The sequence below is a fragment of the Rousettus aegyptiacus genome, unplaced genomic scaffold, assembly GCF_014176215.1.
Source record: "Rousettus aegyptiacus isolate mRouAeg1 unplaced genomic scaffold, mRouAeg1.p scaffold_m13_p_12, whole genome shotgun sequence".
Taxonomy (NCBI): domain Eukaryota; kingdom Metazoa; phylum Chordata; class Mammalia; order Chiroptera; family Pteropodidae; genus Rousettus; species Rousettus aegyptiacus.
Genome location: NW_023416287.1, coordinates 40,113,897 through 40,140,397, shown reverse-complemented (window position 1 = coordinate 40,140,397; position 26,501 = coordinate 40,113,897). Strand labels below are relative to the sequence as shown.

The 26,501-nt window shown below is 41.0% G+C and overlaps 1 protein-coding gene across 9 annotated transcripts in view; it reads right to left on the bottom strand.

Moving 5' to 3' along the window:
• Positions 1-26,501, bottom strand: part of CHCHD6 (coiled-coil-helix-coiled-coil-helix domain containing 6) — a 232,545-nt gene that overhangs the window by 81,027 nt on the left and 125,017 nt on the right. The window contains exon 8 of one of the 9 annotated variants that reach the window (XM_036229747.1): positions 16,000-19,151. The exons of 7 other annotated variants lie outside the window; for them this stretch is intronic. In XM_036229747.1, the coding sequence (XP_036085640.1) occupies positions 19,056-19,151 (96 nt within the window). In that variant the 3' untranslated portion in view covers positions 16,000-19,055. Of the gene's footprint in view, positions 1-15,999; positions 19,152-26,501 lie in introns of those variants that run through there. One more of the 9 variants, XM_036229748.1, reaches the window with a different exon arrangement.

The following is a 26,501-nucleotide window of genomic DNA, read 5'->3' as shown; positions in this document are numbered from 1 at the left end:
CACCCTTTGGGACAGGTTGGCCAGAACTGGTGGATGGGCTCCTGTGCCTCTGACCCCTCCCTCGGGTAGCAAAGGGAAAGGGCTCTCCTGCCCCCACTCCTGGCTCTGAGGAAGGAATGGCAGAAATGGGTGGGAGTCTGTCTTGAGCATCTCTCCCCTGACACGTGCAGAGAAGAGGCCTGGCCACTGTGCCTGCTCCCTGCATTACCCTTCACATGTCAGGACTTGCCCGGGTCTTCCTGCCTACCTTCACCCAGGCTGCCTCAACCCCCAAAGACTCCCATGTCTGTCCAGAAGTCATCCTGTCCCAAGGAGCGAGTCTCCCTTTCCCACTATTTGACCCAACAAGTGCTTATTAGGCATGAACTACAAATTGAGCACTGTGCTGATACAACAGGGACCCTGGCAGATAGATGGTCCCTCTGCCATCCCAGATGTTGACCAACTCATACCTGCCAGAAGACCCTGCCTGGACTTCAGTGACACCCACCTCGACTCATGTTGCCCATTTCAAAGGGGAAACCATTTCCCAACCAAGCTGGCCTGGACTTACCCACCCCATCCCTCTCAGGCTGAGGCAGTCAGGTCATCCATCGCCCTCCCCTCCCCACAGCATCCTGCACTGGGACCATTCATCCTGCTCATGCTAACAGCAGTAAGGCACATCACTGGAGAGGGCAGTAATAAGCATTTGCTGAACACAGTCCGTCCCAAAACCATACGAGTTTACTCTTACTGCTTGGTTTTGTCTGCCTCACCTGGTCAAAGTCCTCTGCCTGTCATTCAGGACTCTCTCAGGCAAGCTCCCATACTGCCCAACTCCATTATTTGGGTAGCTGTCTGCTCCCCGGGGCTAAAATGAGTCTGTACTTTGAGATGGGCAGCCCACACTAATCCCCTCCGTGCCCCTACATCTGTTGCAGAGCGGCTGAGGTTTTCTCAGCAACAGCTAGTAGGCTTCAGACCCATGCCTCTGGGCCTCCCAGCCCTTGGTTCCCTTCCCTCCTCACCATCCCTTTGTGCTCCTCTTTATATACTGTATTAGCTCTCTATTGCTGCTGTAACAAATTACTCCAAATCTGGCAGCTTCAAACAATAGAGGCTGCCTGCACGCTTTGGTTTATGGCCCCCTCCTGCATCTTCAAAGCCCACAGTGACAGGCGAGTCCTTTTCATGTCACTCCAACCTTCCCCTTCTGACCTCCTCTTCTATTTTTAGGACTCTAGTGATTATACCAGGCCCACTCAGATAATCCGGGATTATTCCATCCACAAACTTAATTCCCCTTTGTCACATAAAAACATATTCATATATTCAAGAGGTTACAAAGTGGATATCTTTGGGAACTATTACTTCACCGACCACAGAGATGGATGCACTCACATCTTTTAGGCTATAGGCAAAGCCCATGTCCTCTCCTCACTCAATAAACACTTATTTGGGGCACTTAGCTCTTTAGAAGAATAAGAGAAGAAAGACAATAAGTTAAAAAATGTACTATGGTGGAGGTAGGATGTACAAATGCACACCCTCAAAGTGCCTGTGTCATTAGGCCTATCAGTGTGCACTGGGCGCAACTCGATGCAAGGCTCGGGGTCGGAGTGGGTAGCCGGGAGAAGCTGCACTCAGAGTGCCCAGTGCAGGATCCTGAGGGCAAGTTAAGAGGTGAACCACTCAGAATGGTGGGAAACATAAGGGCACCAAGAGAGGAGGAAGCACATGGTATGGGGCGGGGTCTGGGGCACTGTGCCAGGAGGGGTAGGGGTCAGGAGATGTTCCCTGTCTGGGGCAAGGAGGTGGAAACTGCCTGGAGCATTGCACACTCAGGTGTATCTGTGCAGAGTGAGCCTGGGAGGCTGGCCAGAACAGCTGGCGAGTGCAAACAGGGTCAGAGTGGGCAGGGCACACATACAGGTTCCATTGCCATTAACTTCCTATTGAAGGAAAGGCTGTTTGTGGCCAAGACTATGCCCTCTCCCACAAGTCACAGTCTGCACACATGTGCACTGCCAGTTTAGGTACCTCTCTGACCCAGACTAAATTCCTTCTAGGACATCTCTGATAATTACTATGTCCATTTGTCCTGAGGGTTTCTTTAGGAACCCAAAGAACCACTTCTCTGTATGTTAGATCTACACTGTCATCCTCCACACCTATCAGCCACTGGGGATCATTTCCCTTCTCTCCTCAGCCCCACTCCCTGTTTATTTCTTGTTCATGACTTCTTTTAATTTCCTTGAGAACATAGATTCTACTAGTAAAGCTTTAAAACTTAAAATAAAAAGGCTGTTTTTACCTTGAGTACTAAGTTTTTCTCCTTTAGCAGTGAACCATTTTTTTATATGCCTCTTGCTACATTTTTAAGCTTTCCTTTTCATTCATCCTTACAGGACAGAACTCTCTAGGCCTGGAATTTGCCCCCAAAATAGTATGAACAGGTTTCTGTCAGATCCTTATCATTGCCGAGGTTCCTTAGTATCATCCGCTCAGATATTAGCCAGCAGGCGATAATGCACATTTATATTTTAAAACTTTGGGATTCATTGTGGTGCAAGGGGCAGAGTAGGAAGCCTGGGAAATGAGAATCTCAGCAGGGGAACTCTGTCTTTATGTGGTGTTATAGACTGAATATTTGTGTCTCTCCTGCTCCCATATTCATATGTTGAATCTCTAAACCCTAATGTGGCTGTATTTGGAGACAGGGCCTCCCAACTGACAGATATATAAGTGAAAGACAGTTCTAGATGGTTTCAGACTCCAGCCTGGAAATATCTGGAACCATCAAGTAAGTAACTCCCAGCTTTCAAGTCTTCCCATACAAGGCCCAAAACATGAATAGAGAGATTAGCTGTTCTGTGACTTGTCTGAACTCCTGACTCACATCACAGTACCCATGGTCATGATAAATATGAATTAATTACATTAAATGAGGTCATAAAGGTGGAGTTCTGATCAAATAGAATTAGTGTCCTTATTAGAAGAGACATCAGAAAACTCAGCAATCTCTCTCTATGTACACACCTAGGAAAAACCACGTATATCTGTCAGGGTTCTCCAGAGAAACAGGAAATAGAGCAAGAGACAGAGAGTGAGATGCAGATGGGTAGTGCAGCAGCATTTGAATGAATTGTCTTATGCAATTACAGAGGCCAGGAAGTCCCATGATCTGCCATCTGCAAGCTGGAGAACCAAGAAAGCGGGTGACATAATTCAGTCTGAGTATGAAGGCCAAAGAACTGAACGTCAATGTCCGAGGGCAGGAAAAGATGGATATCTCAGCTCAAGTAAAGAACAAATTTGCCCTTCCTCTACCTTTTTGTTCTGTTCAGGCCTCAAAGGGGTGGATGATGACCAGCCTCACTGGGGAGGGCCATCTTCTTTACCAAGTCCACCAATTCAAATGCTAATCTCTTCTGGAAGCACCTTCACAGACACACCCAGGAATAATGTTTTATCAGCTATCTGGGCACACTTTAGTCTAGGTAAGTTGATACATAAAATTAACCGTCACACCATGTGAGGACACAACAAGAAAGGTAGCTGTCTACAAGTCAAAAAGAGAGCTCTCACCAGGAACCAAATTGGCTGGAAACTTGGTCTTGAACTTACAGCCTCCAGAACTGGGAGAAATAATTTTCTACTACTGAAGCCACCCAGTCTGTGGTACTTTGTTATAGCAGCCGGAGCAGATTAGCACATGTGGTTCCTACTTTTTTTCTGAGTGAGATCACAGTGTTTTGTGTCTCGTTTTCTGAGTGGTCTGGCCACCACTCCAGATCCAAGGTCTGACTGTGGTCTGCTTCCATCCCCTCTAGTCTTCATCTCTACAAAACACAGGGGATTGTATAACTTGGTTTTTGCCTTCCTAAGAGTTTCCTTCCTAGAAAGGGGGTCTGTCAGTGGGCCACACTGGCTTGTTCTTCTGACTCTATGTGCATCACACCTAATGCACTGTCACATGTGGGCAGTGTCTCCATGACCAAGAGCAGTGCTGATGGTTGGTTTTTCTCTTTTTTACTTCCTCTTCTTTTTAACACCATTTTCTTTCCTTCCATCCTCCAATAAATCTTTTTTCTGCTACTTAGTGGGGGAGAGTTTGTGTGCAGACTTATTCCACACCTGTATTTTTTTTTAAATTTTATTGTTAGCTTCAAGTATTCAGTACATTGGTTAGACATTTATATAGTTTATAAAATGATCCCCCTAATTGCTCTTTCTCTCCTCTGGCTCTCCACCTAGCCATTACACTTATGCTAGCTGCATTCCCTATGCCATGCACCCCTTCCCCATGACTGCCCATTAACTACTAATTTGTACTTCTTTAACCCTTCACCCCTTTCTCCCAGGCCCCCAACATGCCTCTCCTTTGGCTGTCACCAGATTGTCCTCTATATTTGCGTCTGTTTTTGATTAATTTGTTCTTTTTGTTCTTTATATTCCATATATAAGTGAAATCATACAGTGTTTATCTTTCTCTGACTTATTTCACTCAGCATAATCCATGTCGTTGCAAATGGTAGGATTTCATTTTTTTAAATAGCTGAGTAATATTCCACTGTATATATGAACCATAACTTCTTTAAACAATCACCTGTTGATGGGCATTTAGGTTACTTCCACATCTTGGTTCATAGATCTTTATGAATTATTGTTTTGGATTCCTTTGGATAAATACCCAGAAGTGCAATTGCTGCATCAAAAGGTATATCCATTTTTGATTTTTTGAGAAACTTCCAGACTGTTTTCCATAGTGGCTGTATCAATTTGCAATCCCACTAACAATGTATGAGAGTTCTCTTTTCTCCACATCTTTGCCAAAATTTGTTGTTCTTTGACAACATTCGTCAATAAACATTTGTTGTTTATTGACTATAGCCATTCTGACACGTATGAAATGATATTTCATTGTGATTTTAATTTGCACTTTTCTGATGATTAGCAACCTTGAGAATCTTTTCATGTCTATTGGCCATCTGTATTCCCTCTTGGAGAAATATGTGTTCGGGTCTTCTTCCCATTTTTTAATTAGATTGTTTGGTTTTCTATTGTTAAGTTGTAGGAGTTCTTTATATATTTTGAATATTAACCTCTTATCAGATGTATCATACGTGAATATCTTTTCCCATTCAATTGGCTGTCTTTTTGTTTTGTTGATGGTTTCCTTTGCTGTAAAAAATTTTTTAGTTTGATGTAGTCCTATTTATTTTTTCTTTTGTTTCCCTTGCTTGAGGAGATACATCTGAAATTACTGTTAGCAATATTAGAGAGTTTGCTGACTATTTTCTTCTAGAAGTTTTATAGTTTCTGGTCTTACATTTAAGTCTTTAATCCATTTTTTATTTTTTTGCATGTGGCTGTCCAATTTTCCCATCACCATTTGTTGAAAGGACTGTCTTTACCCCATTGTACATTCCTGCCACCTTTGTCATATGTTAAGTGAGTGTATGGGCGTAGATTATTTCTGGGATATTCTGTTCCACTGATTAATGTTTGTTTTTATGCCATGCTCTTCTGATTTCTGTAGCCATATAGTCTAGTTTCTATATCAGATAATGTGATACCTCCCACTTTGTTGTTCTTTCTCAAGATTGCCATGGCTATTTGGGGTCTTTTATAGTTCCGTATAAATATTAGGATAATTTATTCTAGCTCTCTGAAAAATGTAATTGGTATTTTGATAGAAATTGCATTGAGTCTATAGACTGCTTTGGGTAGTATGGCCACTTGAATGATGTTGATTCTTCCCACCCATGAGCACGGTATATGCTTCTATTTATTTGTATCTTCTTCAACATTTTTTAAATTACTTACAATTTTCTGAGAACAGGTCTTTTACCTCCTTGGTTAATTTGATTCCCAGGTATTTTACTGTTTTCAATGCAACTGTAAATGGGATTGTTTCCTTAATTTCTCTTTCTGAAAGAGAATTCCATTGACTTCTGAATACTTATTTTATAACTTGCTACTTTACTGAATTCATTGATCAATTCTAACAGTTTTTTGGTGGAATCTTTAGGGTTCTCTGTATAGTATCATGTCATTGGCAAATAACGAGAGTTTTACTTTTTCCTTTCCAATTCAGATACATTTTATTCCTCTTTACGGTCTTATTGCTATGCCTAAGACTTTCAACACAATGTTGAAGGAGTGGTGAAAATGGGCAGCTTTGTCTTGTTCCTGATCTTAAAGGAAACACTTTTAGCCTTTCCTCATTGAGTATGATGTTAGCTGTAGGTTTGTCATATATGGCTTTATTATGCTGAGGTATGTTCCCTCTATCACCACTTTGCTGAGAGCTTTTATTATAAATGGATGCTGGATTTTCTCAAACAGTTTTTCTGCATCTATTAATATGATCATATGGTTTTTATCTTTCAATTTGTTAATGTGGTATATCATATTAATTGATTTACAGATAGTGTAACAACCTTGCATCCTGGGAATAAATCCAACCTGATCATAGTGTATGATATTTTTAATGTATTGCTGAATTCAGTTTGCTAATACTTTATTGATTTTTGCATCAATGTTCATAAGAGATATTGGCCTATAGGTTTCTTTTTTTTGTAATTGTCTGGTGTTGAAATAAAGGTAATGGGGGCCTCTTAAAGGAGTTAGGAAGCTTTTCCTCTTCTTGAATTTTTTGAAATAGTTTGAGAAGAAGAGGTGATAACTCCTCTTTGAATGTTTGTTAAAATTCACCTATGAAGCCATCCGGTCCAGGACTTTCGTTTTTTGGGAGGTTTTTGATTACTGATTCTATTTCATTGGTAATCGGTCAGTTCACATTTTCTGTTGCTTCTTGACTCAGTCTTGGGAGAGTGTATGTTTCTAGGGATGTGTCCATTTCTTCCAGATTGTCTAATTTGCTGGCATATCATTGCTTGTTATCTTTTCTTATGATCCTTTGTATTTCTGTGGAGTCTATAGCTATTTCTCCTCTTTCATTTCTGATTTTATTGAGTCCTCTTTTTTCTCTTGATGAGTCTGATTAAGGGTTTGTCAATTTTGTTTATCCTTTCAAAAGACCAATTTTTGGTTTCACTAATCTTTTGTATTGTTTTTCTAGACTCAGGTAGTGTGATACCTCCCACTTTGTTCTTCTTTCTGAAGATTGCCATGGCTATTCATTTATTTCTGCTCTAATCTTTACTATTTCCTTCTTTCTACTTACATTAGGCTTTGTTTGCTGTTCTTATTCTAGTTCTTTTAAGTGCAAGGTTAGATTGTTTGCGTTTTTTCTTGTTTCTTGAGGAAGGCCTGTATTGCTAGGAATTTCCCTCTTTGGACTGCTTTTGTAGTGTCCCATAAATTTTGAGTCATCGTGTTTTCATTTTCGTTTGTCTCAAAGTATCTTTTGATTTCTTCCTTGACCTCATTGTTAATCCATTCATTGTTTAGTAGCATGTTATTTAGCCTCCATGTGTTTGTGTATTTTCCATTTTTTTTCTTGTAGTTGATTTCTAGTTTCATACATTGCGATCGGAGAAAATGGTTGATATGATTTCAATCTTCTTAAACTTGCTGAGACTTGTTTTGTGTCCTACTATATCATATATCCTGGAAAATGTTCCACGTGCACTTAAGAAGAATGCATATTTTGCTGCTTTGGAGTGAGATGCTCTGAAAATATCTGTTAAATCCATCTGATCTAGTGTGTCTCTTAGGCCCACTGTTCCCTTGTTGATTTTTTGTCTAGAAGATCTGTCCATTGGTGTCAATGGAATGTTAAAGTCTCCTACTATGAGTGTATTACTGCTGATCTCCCCTTTTATGTCAGTCAATAATTGCTTTATGTATGTAGGTGCTCCTATGTTGGGTGTGTATATGTTCACTAGGGTTATGTCCTCTTGATTTATTGATCCCTTTATCATTATATAATGTCTTTGTCTCTTATTATGATCTTTGTTTTAAAATCTATTTTGTCTTAAGTATTGCTACCCCGGCTTTTTTTATTTTTATTTTTTCATTTCATTATTTCATTCGTTTGTGTGATATATCTTTTCCCACCCCTTTACTTTCAGTCTGTGAGTGTTCATTGACCTGAAGTAGGTCTCTTGTAGACAATATATGCATGGGTCTTGTTTTCTTATCCATTCAGCTACCCTATGGTCTTTTGATTGGAGCATTTAATCCATTTACATTCAAAGTGATTATTGATTGGTACATAGTTGATGCCATTTTATTATTTGTATGTTTTTCTTTTTTAATCCCTTCTTTTTTTTTACAGAAGTCCTTTTAACATTTCTTATAATACTGGCTTGTTGGTGATGAATTCCTTAAGCTTTACCCTGTCCATTTTAATTGAAAGCCTTGCTGAGTAGAGTATTCATGGTTGTAGATTCTTGTTTTTCATAACCTTGAATATTTCTTGCCAGTCCCTTCTGCAAAGTTTCCACTGAAAAATCAGCAGACATTCTTTTGGGGTCCACGACTGTATTTTTTCCCCCTCTTTAATTCCCTCCAACACTTCCACCTCTGACCTATGGATGTTGCCATTTCCCCTTAAGAACTGGATCTCTGAAGGCAGGGCATCTCCTTCCACACACTCATGGTGTGCACCCAGGGCCAGGCGCACCCGGGGTATGGTCCATGGCTCCACCTGGGGCACAAACCCAGGACCTTCTGCATGTAAAGCAGAATTGCTAACCACTACACTATGGAGCCACTTGCTCCCCATCCCTGTATTTTTATTTTGAAAAATTGGAAACCTACACAACCTGGAAACTAGTAAGATAAATGCCTCCCCCCCTCAACATTCCTTTGAGCTGAAGCTATTTGAGAGTTAGTTGGAATTATGGCACTTCACCCCTAAATACTTCAGTTGCATCTCCTAAGAACAAGGATATTCTGATATTCTCCTATATAAACACAAAACAACGACCACACTCTGGATATTTCACATCAATAGAATACTAACAGAAAATCTACATTTAATTTTTTCCAGTTGTCCCAAGAATACCCCCCAATTGAGGGCTCAATTAAGGTTAACATGGCTTTTCTTCTTTAATCTAAACTGTTCCTATCTTTCTTTGACCTTGATAGTGATATGTTTAAAGAGTTCAGGAAACTGTTTTGAAGAATATCCCTCAGTTTAGATTTGAATAATTGTTTCCTCATGATTAGATTCATGTTAAAATTCTTGGTAGAGAAAAGATATAGACGATGTAGTGCCCTTGTCAGTATGTACCATTTATGGGGATAAGAAATTAAGGTGGAGACCACTAGACTCAACTTCGTAAAAGGTGGCAGTTTCTAGAGATAATCACAGCAACGTTTCTCATCCTACATGCTGTTTATAATGTGATGTGACACTCCTCTCAATAGCATATGGTGAAAGTGCTTGGGAGACTAGATCATACAACGCCTTGCATTTCTATCTTGCTCTCTTGAGACCCAGCTGCCATGCTGTGAGGAAGCCTAAAAGAGCCCACACTGAGAATTACATGCAAATGTTTTTACCAATAGTCCAGCTTAGGTCCCAACCCACAGGCAGCACCAACTGTCAGATGGTTGTCGGATGCCATTAAGTTTTGAGGTGATTTGTTATGTAGAAATATATAATTGCAACCATATCCTTTCTCCTCTATAATTAATAACCTAAGGAATGATGCTGTAAGACCATGTAATTATTCTATTTCCCCCAAATTTTTCATCCAATAGTTTTCGATTAGTTCATGGTTTTTGCCCAATTATTATTATAACAGGGGCAAAACAGATAATCATTCTTCCTATATTAGTTGTTTACTCTTTTGTAAAGACAGTTTTCCTTTCCTTATCCTCCTTTTGTTTCGCTATGTTTTTTATATCAGTACAGACTTAGATTCTTTTTTTTTTTTTAATTCAATGTGTTATAATCCATTTCTGTCATTACCCATTTTGTTGTTCAAACAGGGCCATCCCAATATGGCCAGTGGAACCTCATTCAGCCTGGCCCCTCTGTCCCACATAGACTCACTTACCCTCATTATTTTTTGAAGACTTCCTTACTTTTTCACAAAATATGATGAGCAAGTCTCATCTTGTCAATTTCCTGCTCCATTCTTAGAACCAGCCAGTTTCCAAGGAGCACTGGGTCCTTTCAATAATGAATAGTAGTTAGAAACCAAGATCTAGGTAAGAGGAGTGCTCACTGTTACTTAGGTGTCTTTATTTTTTGGTGTTATTTCAGTGAATAGAACTAGAAAGAACATATTTCTTAAAAACCATGAGCCTGTATTGATTCCTCTTAATTCCAAACCAATGCCATGGGGCTCTGCCTCTTCTTCCTCCATTCCATATCTATACCTCCATTCTCCTCCAGCAAGAACTCTAGTTCCTCACAGTATTAAAACTCATTTGTTCAACTCTATAATATAAATAAGGTTGAAATTGCCATACCAATTCTACTACTGAAACAAAAAACCCTACTAAGTTCAAGATTTCTTTCTTAGAGTATACACCAATGAAGATGTACAAAGTACTTTGTTCAAAAGTTACCTAGATTCATTTGTAATTAAATATTTTATTTTGAGATAATTGCAGATTTATAGACAGTAGTAAGAAATAACACAGAGGATCCCACGTAGCTTTCAACCAATTTCCCCCAGTGTTAACATCTTGCATCACTGCAGGACAAAATCACAACCAGGAAACTGACACTGATATAGTCCACTAGTTTTGCTCAGACTTCACCAGTTTTACATGCACTCATTTATGCATATTTAGTTCTATATTTAGTTCTGTACAATTCTATCACATGTATAGATGCATATAATCACCATCATTGTCAAAATATGGAACAATGCCACCATCCCAAGGATCCCTTGTGCTCGCTTTTTATAACCATATCACCTTCCTTTCCATCCCAATCCTCCACTTCCCTGAATCCTGGCAACCACTAAACTGTTCTCCATCACTATAATATTGTCATTTCAAGAATGTTATAGAAGAAAAACCACACAATATTTAACCATTTGGAGTGAGTTTTTTTACCTCAACATAATTCCCCGGAGATTGATCTAAGATTCATTTTTATATCAATAGTTCATTACTTCTTATTGCCAAGTAGTACTCTATATATGAACATACTGTCACCTTTATGATTCTCATGTTGAACGTTTGGGTTGTTTCTAGTTTGGGGCTACTGTGAATAAAGCTGCTATAAACATTGGTTTTGTGTAAATGTAAATTTTTGCTTCTCTGGGATAAATGCCAAGAGTGCAATTGCTGGGTTATATGGTAACTCTATGTTCAGTTTTATAAGAAATTGTCAAACTATTTCCAGAGTATTTGTACTATTTTACATTCCTACCAGCAATGTTTGAGTGACCTAGTTTCTCCATTTCCTCACCAGCATCTGGAGCTGTCACTATTTTTTATTTTAGCTATCCTGATAGGTATGTTGTGATATCTCATTGTGGGTTTAATTTACATATCTCTAATGGCTAACGTTGTTAAATGTCTTTTCATATACTTCTTTGTGATTTATTTTACATATCTTCTTGGTTAATTTGTTGAATTGGATTGTTTGTTTTAACTAATTTATTTTTTCCACTGGTGAGTTTTAAGAATTCTCTATATAATCTAGATAATAGCCCTTCTGATATGTGGTTTGCAAATATTTTCTCCCAGTCTGTAGTTCCTCTTTTCATTTTGTTCACAGGTTTTCACAGAATAAAATTTTTTAATTTTGATGAGATCTATTGTATCAGATTCTTCCCTTAATGGATCATGCTTTTGGTGGCTTTAGTTTGAATTTCCAGATGTTGTAGTATACAAAAATATGTAGTACAATAGATTTTTGTATGTTGATCTCGGGTCTTGTGGTCTTGCTAAATTCATTTATTAGTTCTAGGAGGTTTGTTATTTTATTTTATTTTATTTTTAAAGCTTCCTTAGGAGCTTCTATGTAGATGACCATGTCATATACAAATAGGGGCGGTTTTATTTCTTCCTTTCTAATTCATATGCTTTTAATTTCTTTTTCTTGTCTTACTGCAGTGACTAGTGTCTTACTCTAGCACCGTGTTAAGTAAAAGTTATGAGAGCAGATATCCTTTCCTTGTTCCTGGTCTTAGGGGAAAACCTTCAGTATTTCATCATTACATACGATCTTGGCCATACACTCTTTGGTACATGCTCTATAACAAGTTAAGGTAGTTCCCTTCTAGTCCTAATTTTCTGAGTTTTTTTTTTTTTATCATGAATGGGTGTTAATGTTTGTCAATGTTTTTCTATATCAATTATATGATCATATTTTTGATTCCTTAGCTTGTTGATATGGTGGATTTCACTGACTGATTTCAAACACTGATTCATCCTTGCATACCTGCAATAAACCCCACTTTACATATTTACACACACACAGTATATAATTCTTTTTATACATTGCTGGATTTAGTCTGCAAATATTTTGTTGAGGATGTCTGTGTCTAAGTTCATGATATTGGTAGGTGATTTTCATTTGTCTTTGTCTGGTTTGGTAATACTATTTGTCTGTCAAAGGTAATCCTGGCCTCATAAAATAAGCTAGGAAGTTCATTCTGATCTTCTATTTTCTGGAAGAGATTGTGTAAAATTGGTTTTAATCATGCTTTAACTCTTTAGTACAGATTTCCAGAGAAACCATTTGAGCCTAGAATTTATTTTTCTGGAGTTTTAAATCATAAAATCAATTTCTTTAGTAGTTACTATTCAGGACTATTCAGGTTATCAAGTTCATCTTGATTTTAATTGTATTAGTTTGTGGTTTCTGAGGAATTAGTCCATTTGTTCTATACTGTTGAAGTTATAAGCATAAAGCTGTTCATAGTATTACCTTATTCTCTTCTAATAGGTTTGGATTCCGCAGGAATATAACCAGTTCCGCTGCTGACACTGGTGACTTGTGTCTTCTCTTGTTTTGTCGCTCTTGCTAAAGGTTTATTAATTTTATTAAATTTGTCCAAGAACCAGCTTTTTGTTTAATTCTATTGTTTTCCTGTTTCAATTAAATTGATTTCTGTTCTTATCTTTATTACTTCCTTCCCTCATTATTATGAAACTTTGTGTTTATTTTGTTTTTCTAGTTTCTTGATGTAGAAACTTAAATTTAATTTGAAAGTTTTCCACTTTTCTAATGTAAGTATTTACTGCTATAAATTTCCCTTTCAGCCCTGCTTGAGCTGTATCTTACGTATTTTGATATGCTGATTTCAATTATTTTAAATTTGTTAAAGTTTGTTTCATGGTCCATGATATAGTCTATTTTGGTTCCATGGGTGCTTGAAAAAATATGTATTCTGCTATTTTTGGAGTATTCTTTATTTGTCAATTAGATCCTGTTGACTGGTTGTGCCATTTAAATCTTTTGTATCTTGATGATTTTCTTGAATAGTTCTTCTATCAGTTGCTGAGAAGAGGGTGTTGACATCTTCCTATTATTTTAGAGTTGCGCATTTCTTCTATCAGCCCTATCAGTTTTTGCTTCATGTATTTTAAGATTCTGTTCTTTGGTGCATACGCATTTAGTATTGCTATGTATTCCTGGTGGATTGATCCTTTCATCATCATATGATGTCCTTCTTTGTGTCTAGTAATTTTCCTTGTTTTAAAGCACTTTATCTGATATTAATATAGCCACTCCTGTTTTGTTTATGTTTTTTGGATCCATGTTTACATAATATATCTTTTTTCATCCTTTTACTTTAAACTTATGTTACTATATTTGAATTGAGTTTCTTACACATAGCAAAGGTAGGTGTGTAGGTGCGTGCGCACGCGTGTAATATATCGGCAACCTTTGCCTTTTAATTGGTATATTTAGACCATCTACATTTAAGGTAATTGTTGACATGCTAGAACTTAAGTCTACCGTTTTATTGTATGTTTTCTGTTTGTCCTCTATTTCTCTTTTCTTGGCTTCCCATGGGTTAAACATTTCATAGGATCCATGTTGACTTATTAATAGGATTTTTGAGTATACTGTGTCATATAATTTTCTTAATGGTTGCACTGAATACTACAATATACATATGTAACTTGTATCAGTGTTTTCCTACTTAAAGTATAAAATCTTACTTCCATTTAGGTTCTTCTCTTTATTTTTTAAAACCTTTGCTTTGAACATTTTTTTCTCATACATATGCCTCACATCAGACAGTGTGACATTTTTTTTGTTTCAAGCATCAAACATAATTTTAAAAACTCATGAGAACATATTTCATTTACCCATATTTTTGCCTTTCCATTGTTCTCTATTATTTTTTCATGTTCCAAGATTGTTTCTTATATCATTTTCCTTATGTTTGAAGAACTTACTTTTGCCATTCTTTAAAGGTGGATCGGCTAGCAACGAATTCTCAGTTTTCCAAAATCTAAGAATGTCTTATTTCCTCTTCAATCTTAAAGGATTGTTTTTCTGGGTATGGAATTTGTGGCTAATAGATTTTTTCTTTCAGCACCTAAAAAATATGCCATTTCTTTCTCGTTGCCATGGTTTTAAATGAGATTCCACTGTCATGCAAACTGATGTTACCTTATAACTAATATGTTGATTTTCTGATTGCTTTCAAGATATTTTGTCTCTAGTTTTCAGAAGTTTCATTATTATGAGTCTAGGTATAGATTTCTTTTGGTTTATCTTCTTTGGGATTTGTTCAGCTTCTTGAATCAGAGCCTTCGTTGTACTATTTTGGTCTGTTTGGTTCATCTAAGGCCACTGGGGCTCTTGCTGATCCCTGTGGGGGTTGCTGTGGATGCAGAAAGTGCTTCCCTAGGCTGTGGGGTCAGAGTGCTTCCCTATCACCCACTTGTTGTAGGGCAATCCCTCCTGCCAGTGTCAGGCCTCCCAGTGCCTCTAGATAGTAGAAGGGAATCTCTGACCTACAGGACACAAAGAGTACTACTCTGGCAACTTGTGGCAGGATGTCCCCTGCTAGTCCCCTGTTGGTGTCTCTAGTTAAGAGAAAGTATTCTCTGGTCCACAGTACAAAGAGCACTTCCCAGGCCAGTGCTTCCTAGCCATCTGAGGTCTCTAGTAGGGAGTGGATTTTGTAACTAACTAGACAAAGAGTGCTCTCAGTCAAAATGCTTGTTGTGGTACAACCTCCTATTGGTGCTGTTGAGCCATGTGGAAGTCTTTGGGTGGAGGAGAGGAATCTCTGGCCTGCAGGAATGAAGAATACTTCTTGGGACCACTTGTCAGTGGGGTTCCCACTTGATTTCCTTTTGTTGGTGCCATTGGAACTACTCAGTATGGATGGCAAGACTCACTCTCAATCTGGTAGAACAATAAGCCTTCGCCTACCTGGGCAATGTCTGCCACAAGGGTAAGGGGCCAGTCAAAATGGCACTGGGTTGCTGTTGTTAGGTGGAGGCTCATGAGGCACCAGGCTGTGTTATTCCTCCAGTGGGCAGGGTCCCTAGCCAGCTTCCTTTTCTCTTCCTACCTTTCAGAATTCTCCTCCGGTTGCCTCTGAACTTATTTCCAGGGTTCACAGTTGTATTTAGTAGAAATAAACATGGAGTGTAAACTCGCCCAGACTAGTAATCCACCTAAATTAATATTGTTCCTTCTGTGTGGGGTGGTGTCCATCTGATAAATAGCTAGGCTAATTTGCTTGTATTAGTTTTTAAAGCCCATCTTTGTTTATTCAATTTTTAATGTGTGAAACATAAGCATGGTTTGAAACTCCAACTATATATTAAAAACATACTCAGAGATGTCCCATCCCCTTCCCTATCTTCCCAGCCCATTTCTATTCACTCCCTATAAGTAATAATCTCACTAGTTTCTGATTTATTTTTCCTGAGTTTCTTTTTGAAAACTAAGGAGATTACACAGTCCTAACATTTTTTCTTATTTTAGCAGAGGCATGGCTTTGGCCTTGGTCAGCAGTTAATCATTCATAGCCCAGCAATTTAAAATCTTCATAATATGAATGTTTCTCTTATCAAAACCCCTTCAGTGCCTCCCTGAACCCATTTAAACCTGTTCTCTCCATTCTGTTCATATTTCTCAATCTATCGACTCATTCATCCACTTTCCTTCTTTAAACTTTATTGATCCGGGTTTTCTGACTTTCTTCATAATTCTTATTCTTCCTTCAATCATTAACATATTTGAGAGCCAATCTAAAAGAAAAAAAGGGTGTTTACCTTAATGGAATAAATATATTCCGTTAAAGTTTGCTTCAAAATGAATTTCTATGAAGTGAATCTCATTTTCCGAGGAAGTACATTCCAGTGCACTGGGGGAAAAGTGTTCATAGGATATAATTGATACTGTATAAGTGCTCCCTATGTTTTTAAGATCACATATTCATGAGAGAAGTGATATATTTTCAAAAACACTGCAGACAAAACATCAAATGTTAACAATTATACTTCCCCACACTTTTTAAAATGTCACAAAATACAAGTACCAAAAACGATAACACAACACCATCACAGTTCTGGCAAGCAAATCTGTTGCCTCATACACAGTTCTCACACGTGGGCAAACATCCCTGGAGTCTTGGCAATGTAGAAGAGTTTCTTCTCACAAAGCTCAGAAGCCTTCACATTCACTTTACTCCCAAATATCTTACTCCTGCTTTTGTATCCTTAGAACTTACCAGGCCCCTTTCCAAGCACCCTGTCCCCCTCCTCCCCCTACACATAAAATGCCAGTCATGTCCACTGCTGGACACTGGGGTTGGTAAAAACCTGATTCGAAAGTGGTTTCCCTCCAAGTTGGCTAGAAGCTCTTTTTCATCTGCTCATGAGTCATTTATTGAGTATCTACGAAGTGGCAGGTTATATATGAGCCACAGAGTGACTGGAACAGAGTAAGTATCCTGTGAGTACCATTACTCTAGATGAGGTAAAGTCACCAGCTAAGAATCAACAACCAGGAGTTAACATATTTCTATTTATTTTACTAATAACTGGTTTTCTCATTAGATGCCACTAGCGTATCCAAAATATTTGGCAAGTCTGACCATTTTAACAAGAGACAACAAAACAACCTGCATTGCTCCTGGGAGAACAGCAGAAAGCATGGAACCCTACAGGTTTTCATGGCGATATTCCTTAGAGAGAACAACAGTACATGAATTCATTACATTCAAAGCATTTCAAATAAAATGTTGAGCACTGTATTTTAGAAGCCCTTACCTAAGCCATTTAACTTAGGTAAATAAGCTAACCTCCCTGTGCTTGACTTTAAACTCTGGGATTGCAGGATTCAATGAACACTGAAACACCTCTAAACTGATTTTGGTTTATTTAAAACTTCATAAAGTATGATGCCATCAAGAGCCCTCACCAGAAACCCTAAAGGTCTTTAATTAAATACTATAAAACCAGAACCTGCTTCATTCACAACCCTCACCCTGCATCAGCGCTGATGTTCTGAATGTCTGAGGGAAGACTCTGACATGGCTTTGATGCAGCATGAGCATGTGCCTACACTTTGTCCCCCTATAGTCTGCTGATATCCAGTAATGGACCTGAGTTGCCGCTGATGAGGAGGCAGAAAGCCTTTCCCTCTGAACGGAGCCAGTGGGGGCTGGCCCCCTTGTGAGACACATATACTGAGCCTACAGTGCTGGAAGAGGTGTACCATTCCACAGAGTACCTTTCTCTCCCTTTTTTTCTGCTCTGGATCCTGGATCTCTGGTGCTGTGATATGAGTCACTTCCTGACTGAACCTCAAATTAAGGCAAGAGACTGACCAATGTCAGGTTGTGGTGGCCAACACAGGGCCTAGGAGACACTGAGCTCTGCCAGAAAGATCCAGAGAGGCTTCCTGGAGCAAGAAATGGCTCAGCTGAGACTTAAAGAGGATGTAGGAACTAAACAGGTAAAGTAGAGCAGCAGTCCCCAGCCTTTTTGGCACCAGGGACCGGTGCTCCTATGAGAATCTAATGCTTAGTGATCAGAGGTGGAGTTGAGGCGGTGATGCTAGTGCTGGGGAGTGGCTGCAAGTATGGATGAAGTTTCACTTGCTCAGCCACTGCTCACCTCCTGCTGCGCGGTGTCGTTCCCAACAGGCCACAGACTGGTACTGGTCCGCAGCCTGGGGCTTGGGGATCCCTGAAGTACAGGACAGACAAGCCCAAGAGAGGAGCACTGAGTGTACCCCAAAGCAGAAGCAGGCCAGTTCTGCTGGTGGGAGAGCGTGAGGTGGGGCTGCAGAAACTGTGAGCTGCTGGCAGGCAGAGGCTGAGTGCCCAAGACTGTGAAGTGAAGACCATAAGGATGGGGACCATGTTTTTGAGCATGGGACCAGCAGAGTCAGCTGGTGACAATGAGGAATATGGACTATGGGGACTGTCACTAGAGATAAGGAGACTATTAGGGACAACTGCTCTCATCTAGGTAAAAGATGACGGAGCAGTGAAGATGAAGAGGAGGAGACAGTTTTTAACTTTTTCAGAAGTGTGGGAATGAACTGAATGTAGGAAATACAGGGATACGGAGAGAAAAGAGCCCAGCAGACTGAGTTTTCCAACATAGGGGACAAGCAGGGCCATGAACTGCACATTTCCAGGGGAAGATGATAGTCTAAACCGATGGTGAGCCGTCCACATGGAACTGCCTCCACATGTGGCCTCGTATAGCTCTTGGCACTCCTGCCACTGGCCAGGCCCAATGGCACAGGCACAAGCTCCCTAACCTTCAACTCTTGACTTTTTTCTCCTGAATCAATGACCCACTTTTGTTCCTAAGGCTTCTTCTGGCCTAGACTTTACTATGAATAGTTTTATTGATGGTGAAAACAGAAACGAAGCTATAGGTAAACACTATACCTAACGGCATTTGTGTAAACTACAGGCTGCCTTGAGAGGGACAATCCAGAGCAGCTGAGATCAGTGAAGATGAGCACTTCACAAGTGCAGGAGGTGGCATCAGACGGTACAGAGAGGACACCGTGCGGACATAGAACAGGCAGGGCAGCAAGGCTACTTCTGCAGAGCTGTGGCCATTTCCATTTCTGATGCATATTTGCCTGCTCTTACAGAGTTAAACACATCACAGCTTGAACAGTTGAGGTCGGACTAAAGATCCTGAAATTGGCCAGCCCCAGGTGTAAATCCTAGTTCCACCATTTATGAGACTGGTGGCCTTGCATAAGCTTCTTGTAGTTTCTGAGGTCCCAAGTCTTCATCTGTCCATTGGGAATGACTGCATCCACCTTTCAAGACCTGTGTGATGGCAGATAAAGCCTCAGGGGAAGTGCCTGATTCTTAGGCATCTGACAAATGGAAGCTACAGGTGGTCACTTGAAAGCTCATGTAAGGAGCAGTGAGGCCACAGCTTTCTCTTCAGCAGTGGAGGCTGTCAGGATCAGCAGAGGCCAGTGAAGGGGCATGGACCACCAGAAGGTCTTATCACCATGCTCCAGCCAGACCTGGCTCTGTGGATTAGTTCCTTTGGTCGACCAACCTAAACAGGCCTAAGCTGAACAGCCATCTTGCACCCTGGACAGGGACTGAGTGTGCTCAAGGTCTCTCTGAGCTCAGACAATGAAGTCTTCCCTCCTCAGCTCTCACTCTGCCAATACCACTGGTGACATCAGTGAGGCATGCAGTGAATAATGGACTTGAAAAAACAAACAAATGAAGCAAGGCAGGGAGAAGCCTTCAGGACAGAAAGAGAAAAAGAGAAACCCTGTATATAATGCACTTGAGTAGTTACCAGGTTTCATTCAGGCAATACAGGAAAAGTAGGCAGTACTGTGGGCCTGGACCAGCTCCAGAACAATTTCTCTTCTAGAGAAGATGACAGGTCTGTGTAGCCTCCATCAAGTCTCTGAATATCCCTAAAATGCTTGGCAACCCCTGATGGTCAATGTGATGGGAAATAGCCAGCGGAAATACATAAATGTGTTCAGATGGTTGTGGCTACTTACGAAGACTGTGTCTGAGTAAGCAGCAATAAAAGCTACCCCAGGATTATGACTGTCTCCTCGGTCCTGACTGGAAGGTAGAGGCATAGTAGCGCCCTATCAAGAAAATACATGCCTAACCCAAGAGCTCAAACATGCTAGAACACACCTGGCTTTAGGCTGAAGGGGAGAGGGAGTGAGGTGAGGCCTGAGTGGGAGATGAGAAACAACCTACCTCAAGCAGATCACAGCCCAGGGACAGAGGCAGTGGTGATGGGGCAGCATCCTTACCTATCATTCACCTGAGGGACGTCTCATTTGGCCTCAAGGTTTTAGAAACAGGGATGAAAACCTGGGCTCTCCAATGAAACAAGGTACTGGAACAAGGTACTAAGTCGGCCCAAGGTAAAGGCCCATTTGACCTTGGAGTTCCTGACAATTTAGGAGATAGTGGGTCTAAATCTGGGATTGCCTGGGGCCTCACAGAGGAGTCCAAGGAATTCAGGCTTTTACCCAAGGTTCTAAAATAGTGTTTCTCAAATGCTTAGAATCACTTCTGGGCTGGTTAAAATGCTGATCTGTGGGCCCCACTTGGACCAGGCCTCTCCAGAGGAAACCTGCCCTTGTGAACAGGCACCTCAGTGATGACAAGGCCCACAGTTACTCTGTAGTGGGGTCTCCCAACCTCGGCACTATTGACATTTTGTGTGGGATAATTCCTTGTTGTGGGGTCATCCTGGGCATGACAGGATATTTAGCAGCATCCTGACCTCTATCCACTAGATGCCAATAGCACTTTCCCCCAGTAAGGACACCCAGTATTTCTGGTGGGGAAAGTTGCCCATGTTGAGAACCACTGCTCTATAATGAGAGGACAGCTTAAGAGCAATAAATTGTTTAAGAACACATTTCTGAGGAATGCAATCATGAATGCTTTTAATAAGGAAAAACGGATGGCGAGCTGTCCTCGGCCCCATTGCACCTAAAGGTCACAATGGGCCCCTGTTTGCTCCCCCAGGGCCCTTCCATGGGAGGAGAGCCATGATTTGAAGATGCAGAGGTAATTCCTGCCCTGTGCTTCCAAGAGTGAGATCCCTGAGAGTCCTTGACCTAGACAGTCTTTGGGGGCGGTGGAATGCTTACACAGAGGAGCTACATCCAACAGAGGGAAGGAGGGCACAGAACCAGCTGAGAGCAAAAAGGAGTGGCCTAGGCCTATAAAAACAGGGACAGGAGAGCTGAGGCCCAGGCAAGGTAAGCCCTTCAGAAAATGGTAAGGACAAAAAAAAGGGGGGGAGGCGGTTTAAAATTAGATTATGCATGATAGGAACAAGAAGGGATAGGCTTATATTGGGGTGAAAGGTGTTCAGCTAACAGATGATGGAGAGAAAGAACTACTAAACTCCCATTTTCTATCAAGGAGAACAATCTTCAGACTGAAAAGGGTGAATCAAACACTGATACGAGGGAATTGAAACGCAAGGTGATGGGGGGGGGGGGCGGCGGGGAGTGGGGAGAAGATTGTGAGAGAACATCCAGTCATACTAAATGAAGTCAAATCTCCTGATCCAGATGAATCACATATCAGCTCTGAATTAACTTACAGAACAGATTTGCTCATTGCTAGCAATCTCAAGAATGCAGATCAAATGGGAAGATGCCCAAGACAAGACAATGTCTAATTTAGCAAAGGGAGAAAAGGTATTAAAGCAACCTACATATAGTTGGTGACCCAGACACAAATCCTGACAGAATTCTATAAGACTAAAGACTTAGAAACACAGCCCAGGAAGACAGAAAACAGTCAGGCAGACCCACCTCCCCACTTCTGTCATAAAGTGATTGGGGGACACTTCCTAGAGTAATTGGGAGGCTGCCTAGAGCAAAGGGGATACTCCTAAAGTGATGGGGACACTACTTAGAATGATAAAGGACACCACTTACAGTGACACCACCTACAGAGTGATGGGGACATCATCTAGAGTGATGGAGGACATCACCTAGAGTGATGGGGGACATGATGGGAACACTGCATAGTGAGAGTCTGGCTGGGTAGGCTAAACGGAAGGGAGCTAGAGAGCAGTACTCTTATTCCGGGAAGGCTCAAGAATGAAGACTAATGGCTTGACCATAAAGTGTGGCATATTCTTTCCTGCTCAGCATCATCACTAATGACTGGAGGAGGGAGAGGCAGCATGTGATTGAATGTGCAGGTGACATCAGCTCAGAGAAAGACCAAATATGTTGGATGAATAACAGAATCAGAATCCAAACATATCTTGAAAAGCTGAACATCCCTGCCCATTCCAATGAGACGAAGGGACCTGATTAAGGTCCTGTGCTTGGGTCAAAAATCTCTGGCTACATGCATGCAGAATGGAGAGAATGTGGCTTCCTGGCAGCGTACACACAGGCAACCAAGGGACTTAAATGCGAGTGCAGCAAAGCTGGCAAACACAACCAAAGGCAGCTTAGCAACACTGCCAGGGAGAAATATCCCCACAGAAGGACCAACGAGCCTCATCCTGCCTCATCCAATCAAACCTGCCTACTGGCTTCAGTTCCAGGGGACTGTGGAGACAGGGACAAACTTAAATCTACCAAAAGGAGAACTGTCAGATTACTTCCTGTGAGGAATGTCTGAGAGAACTGGCGATGACAGTTTAAGTGAGAAGGATAGGATAGGGAGCACGAGAGGGTGCTGGCGGTTAGTCTTCACCTCTCTGATGAACCATACAGGCTTTTCCTGTGCGGCTCTGTAACAGCTGTTACTACCCAGCATGTAAGTAGAACCAGCAAGTCATAGTTACATGCAGTACAGTACACCTGAGCTGACCCCAATGTAGAAAACTGCCGTTGTCCATTCAGGGATGGATGACCTCGGGAGGAAGGAACACGACCATACAGTTATCTACGCACGTGGCGACAGGCATGGCGATGTGTTCTCTCATTCAGTCCTTATTTAGTCCAATGAGGTTATTGTTGTTATTCCCTGGAGAACATGAAATCTAGGCTCAGAAGAGTTAACTAATTTGCCTAAGGTCATACAGTTAAGGCTGATAGAAAGCTGTGATGGCACAGACGTTGGGGAGGACTCACTAACCCTTTTTGTTGGTACATAGTTCTGAAGAGAAATTTGGATGTATCTATTAAAATTAATTGTGAAAGATTAAACATAACCTAAATGTCCATTAACAGGAAAACAAATAAATAATGGTAATCTCCATCATGCAGTGATTAAAAGGAAAACAGTAGATCTGATGTGCAGAGAACTAATGAGCAAAATTGTCCAAAATGTACTTAGGTGCAAGAAGCAAGTTAGGAAATAATAAATTACAACCTCATCTGTGAAAAACAAACCACGCCTGTGTTCTTCACATGAATGAGACTGATGTTCACAGGGGATGGATGGAAGCACACCTACCAGTGTTTCTTCTGGAGAGTCTGGGCCACACTTCGCATGCTTTTGTAGAACTTCAACTTCTTGCAAACACGCGTTACGCTTGAAATTAATTTAACAGGTGGAAAGGAAAATAGCCAATGCCAGTGAAAGGAAGGGAGCCCAGTACCATCATATACTGCTGGTAGAAATGTGAAGTGTTACAAACCTTACTGCACGACAGTCTAGAAAATCTAGCAAGGTGTGACCACAAGCCTGAAGGATAGACACAATCTATGACCCAGTAACTGCAATTTTAAATATTTTTAGAAATAATTGAATTCAGGTAGCAATAAAGGTGGCCAAAGGATACCACCCCCCTTTCCTCTCTAATAAGAAACACTTAAAGCAACTTAACACCGCAATGACAGGGAATTGGTAAAGTTATGGCAGTCATAAGTAGGAATAGTATGCAACTAATTAAATATAGAAATAGATTTGATGTAGAAAGGTGGTCCATAATAGATTGAGTTTTTTAAAGGTTACCAAACAACATGGGTGGTTATAATGCATTTTTGCAAATATTATATACTGTGACTAACATTGCCACAACAGAAACGGTCTGGGCAGCGTCCGCCAAGATGTTAACCATGGTTGCCTCTCCAGTTGGAGGGCTGATTTAGCAAACTGCACTTTATTCCTGGGGCTTAGCTCCAATTTTTTTTTTTTTAATGTGAACATGTGTTACCTAAGCAATAAGTATAAGCAATTTTTAAAAAGGCAATGCTGCCCCATGGCTGGATAGGCTTCAAGCAGCTTGCTGGGTAATTCCCGAGATGCCCAGTGCCGAGGCAGAGGTTTTTGGGCAGAGAGATTCTGGCTCCCCTGCTGGCACCGAGCACGTGCAGTCACATGCAGAGAACCACCTCCATCTGCGAGCATGCACCACAGCCTCACTCTGCTGCTGGCCACTCTGTGCTGCCATCTCCCTTAACTGCTAAGCCACTGTGTCAGGCACATATCAAGCACTGAGCTCACTCTGGGGACAAAACAGCAAGTTAGGTTATGTGGCAGCCTGGCATGGAGGGGTCAGTGGGAAGTGGTCAGAGAAGGCCTCTAGGGTGATCCTAGTGTCCAGGAAGAGGCTGTGTGGCCAGACAGCATGCTAGGTCTGGTTGGAGAAAAGCAGGACACACATGCAAGTCCGTGCTGAGGAATCCTAGTTTTCTCATGAGTGAGCAGGGAATCACTGGTGGGCTTTAGGAAGAGTTCTCCTACAACGAGTAGATGCCAGATCATAAGTGGAGGGTCTGACCAATGCAACACCAACAGGGAGGTGATGGCTACCATTCAAGAGAGAGATTAGCAAGGCACTGCCATTGTGGAAGGAGGACAAAGGAAAATCAGGAGCCTTAAGCTCAATGACCTGGATAGGACTTGGCCGCCAGTGCAGGAGGGTGGCAGAACACCAGTAGAGAGAGGCCACAGGGAAATTTTGGAATCCCTTCTCAGTATTTTGCCACCATGGTGGCCAAGGGGCGAAAGAAAGACCCAAGGGAATTCACCTGGTCAAATTGAGCTGATTGAGGCTGGGAAGGGAAGAGCTGAGAAAGAAAGGAAAGAAAAAAGGCCATGGAGTCCCTATTTAATTAAAATTATTGCTTAATTGGGTCTTTTCCAGCAGAGATAGGTGGTACGCACTTATGGCTCTTCATCCTATAAGCACCTAGTTAGGAGACCTCATGTGCTGGAGGAAAACCAACAGACAATGACCCTGGAGCAGGAACTGCTGCACGTTAACGCAGCTGCTGCCAGGAGTGTTACAGAGACCACTTCAAGAGAAGATAGTGATTGAGCTTGTGCTTAAAAAGACCCTAGAACCAATAACAGAAGGAATGACACAAATCAGCAGCCACGAATAGCCACCTCACCACTGTGATTCGACCCTGGCCTTTCATGATAATTTCCTGTCTCCTAACACAGGATGCAGTTGGCTTTCTCTGTGGTATTTACCTTTACTTCTCTGGACCAGGTTCAATAGAATGAAGGAGAAAAATGACAACAAGAACCTAAAGAATTTCTGTAATAAGTTGCTGGCCTAAGAAAAGGGGGTAGGGTCTGTTCTCGGTGACGAGAGATTTAATAGCCTAAGAACTAAAGGCAACATGGTGACTCTGGTGGATACTGACTTATACTAGAAACAAACAAACAAACGAAAACCCTGGAAAAAGATATTTTTTAGGAAATTGGAGAAATCAATGTTAATTCTCTGAGGCAAGATAACAATATTGTAGTTATGTCAGAAAATGTCCATACATTTTCGAGACACATTTCCAAGGATGTATGGAAAAGGTCATGGTCACTGGGATTTGCTGTAAAGTACTAAAGCAATGAACAAAAAAGGAGAAGGGGATAGATATGAAGAAATGTGGCAAAATTAAGTCTGGGGATAGGAACAGAGAGGTTCATTTTCCTACTGTACTATTCTACTTACAGTAAATTCAATTGTAGATCATTTTAATAACAATTCAAACAATACCCTCAGTAGCTGATGAACAACTGATCCCCTGAATTTAGCCTGCCAGGGACTATGAACAGCAAACTCTGACTGCTCCCTCCAATCCCAAATCACAACAACTGCTGCCTATTTCAAAGCCTGTTTCTTTACCTATAAAGTGGGGATGGTAACAGTTCTTATAAGATTGTTTTGAGGATGTAATGAACGAGTACATGTCATGCACTGAGAACACACTTGGCACTTTCACAGCAAGGACTGAGACAAGGGCAGTTGGTTTTTTATCACCTAGATCACTGGGTTCTTTGAAGGTTAAAGGAGGCAGTCCAGGTAAGATGCTTGGCCAGTGGTTTTTAAGTTGGGGGGGTGGGGGGGGGGACTCAGCAAATGTTAGCTAGTGATCACCAAGAAAACCAGCTTTGGAGACAGAGGTACAGTTTGTTGGCAATATTTTATCCATTTAATTCTCAAAACTAAAACTATCTTACAAGAAGGGACCTACTATTATTCCTATTTTATAGATGCAGATTCAGAAAGAACTGTCTAAGCCTTAGATCTGAAGTTTAGTAGCTGTGAAATCTTATACCATCCCAACCTCTTTGAGTATCTTCATTCTCGTTTGAGATAACCACTCCTCCCCTACTTCCCACCCACCCTGCCATAAAACCTAAGTGACATAACTTAGGTATGTGAAGCAAAGAGGAGGTATGTCACCAGTTCAGCAGGTTCCTTGGCTCAGACATCTATTCTAGAAAAGCCTGGCCACAAGGCCC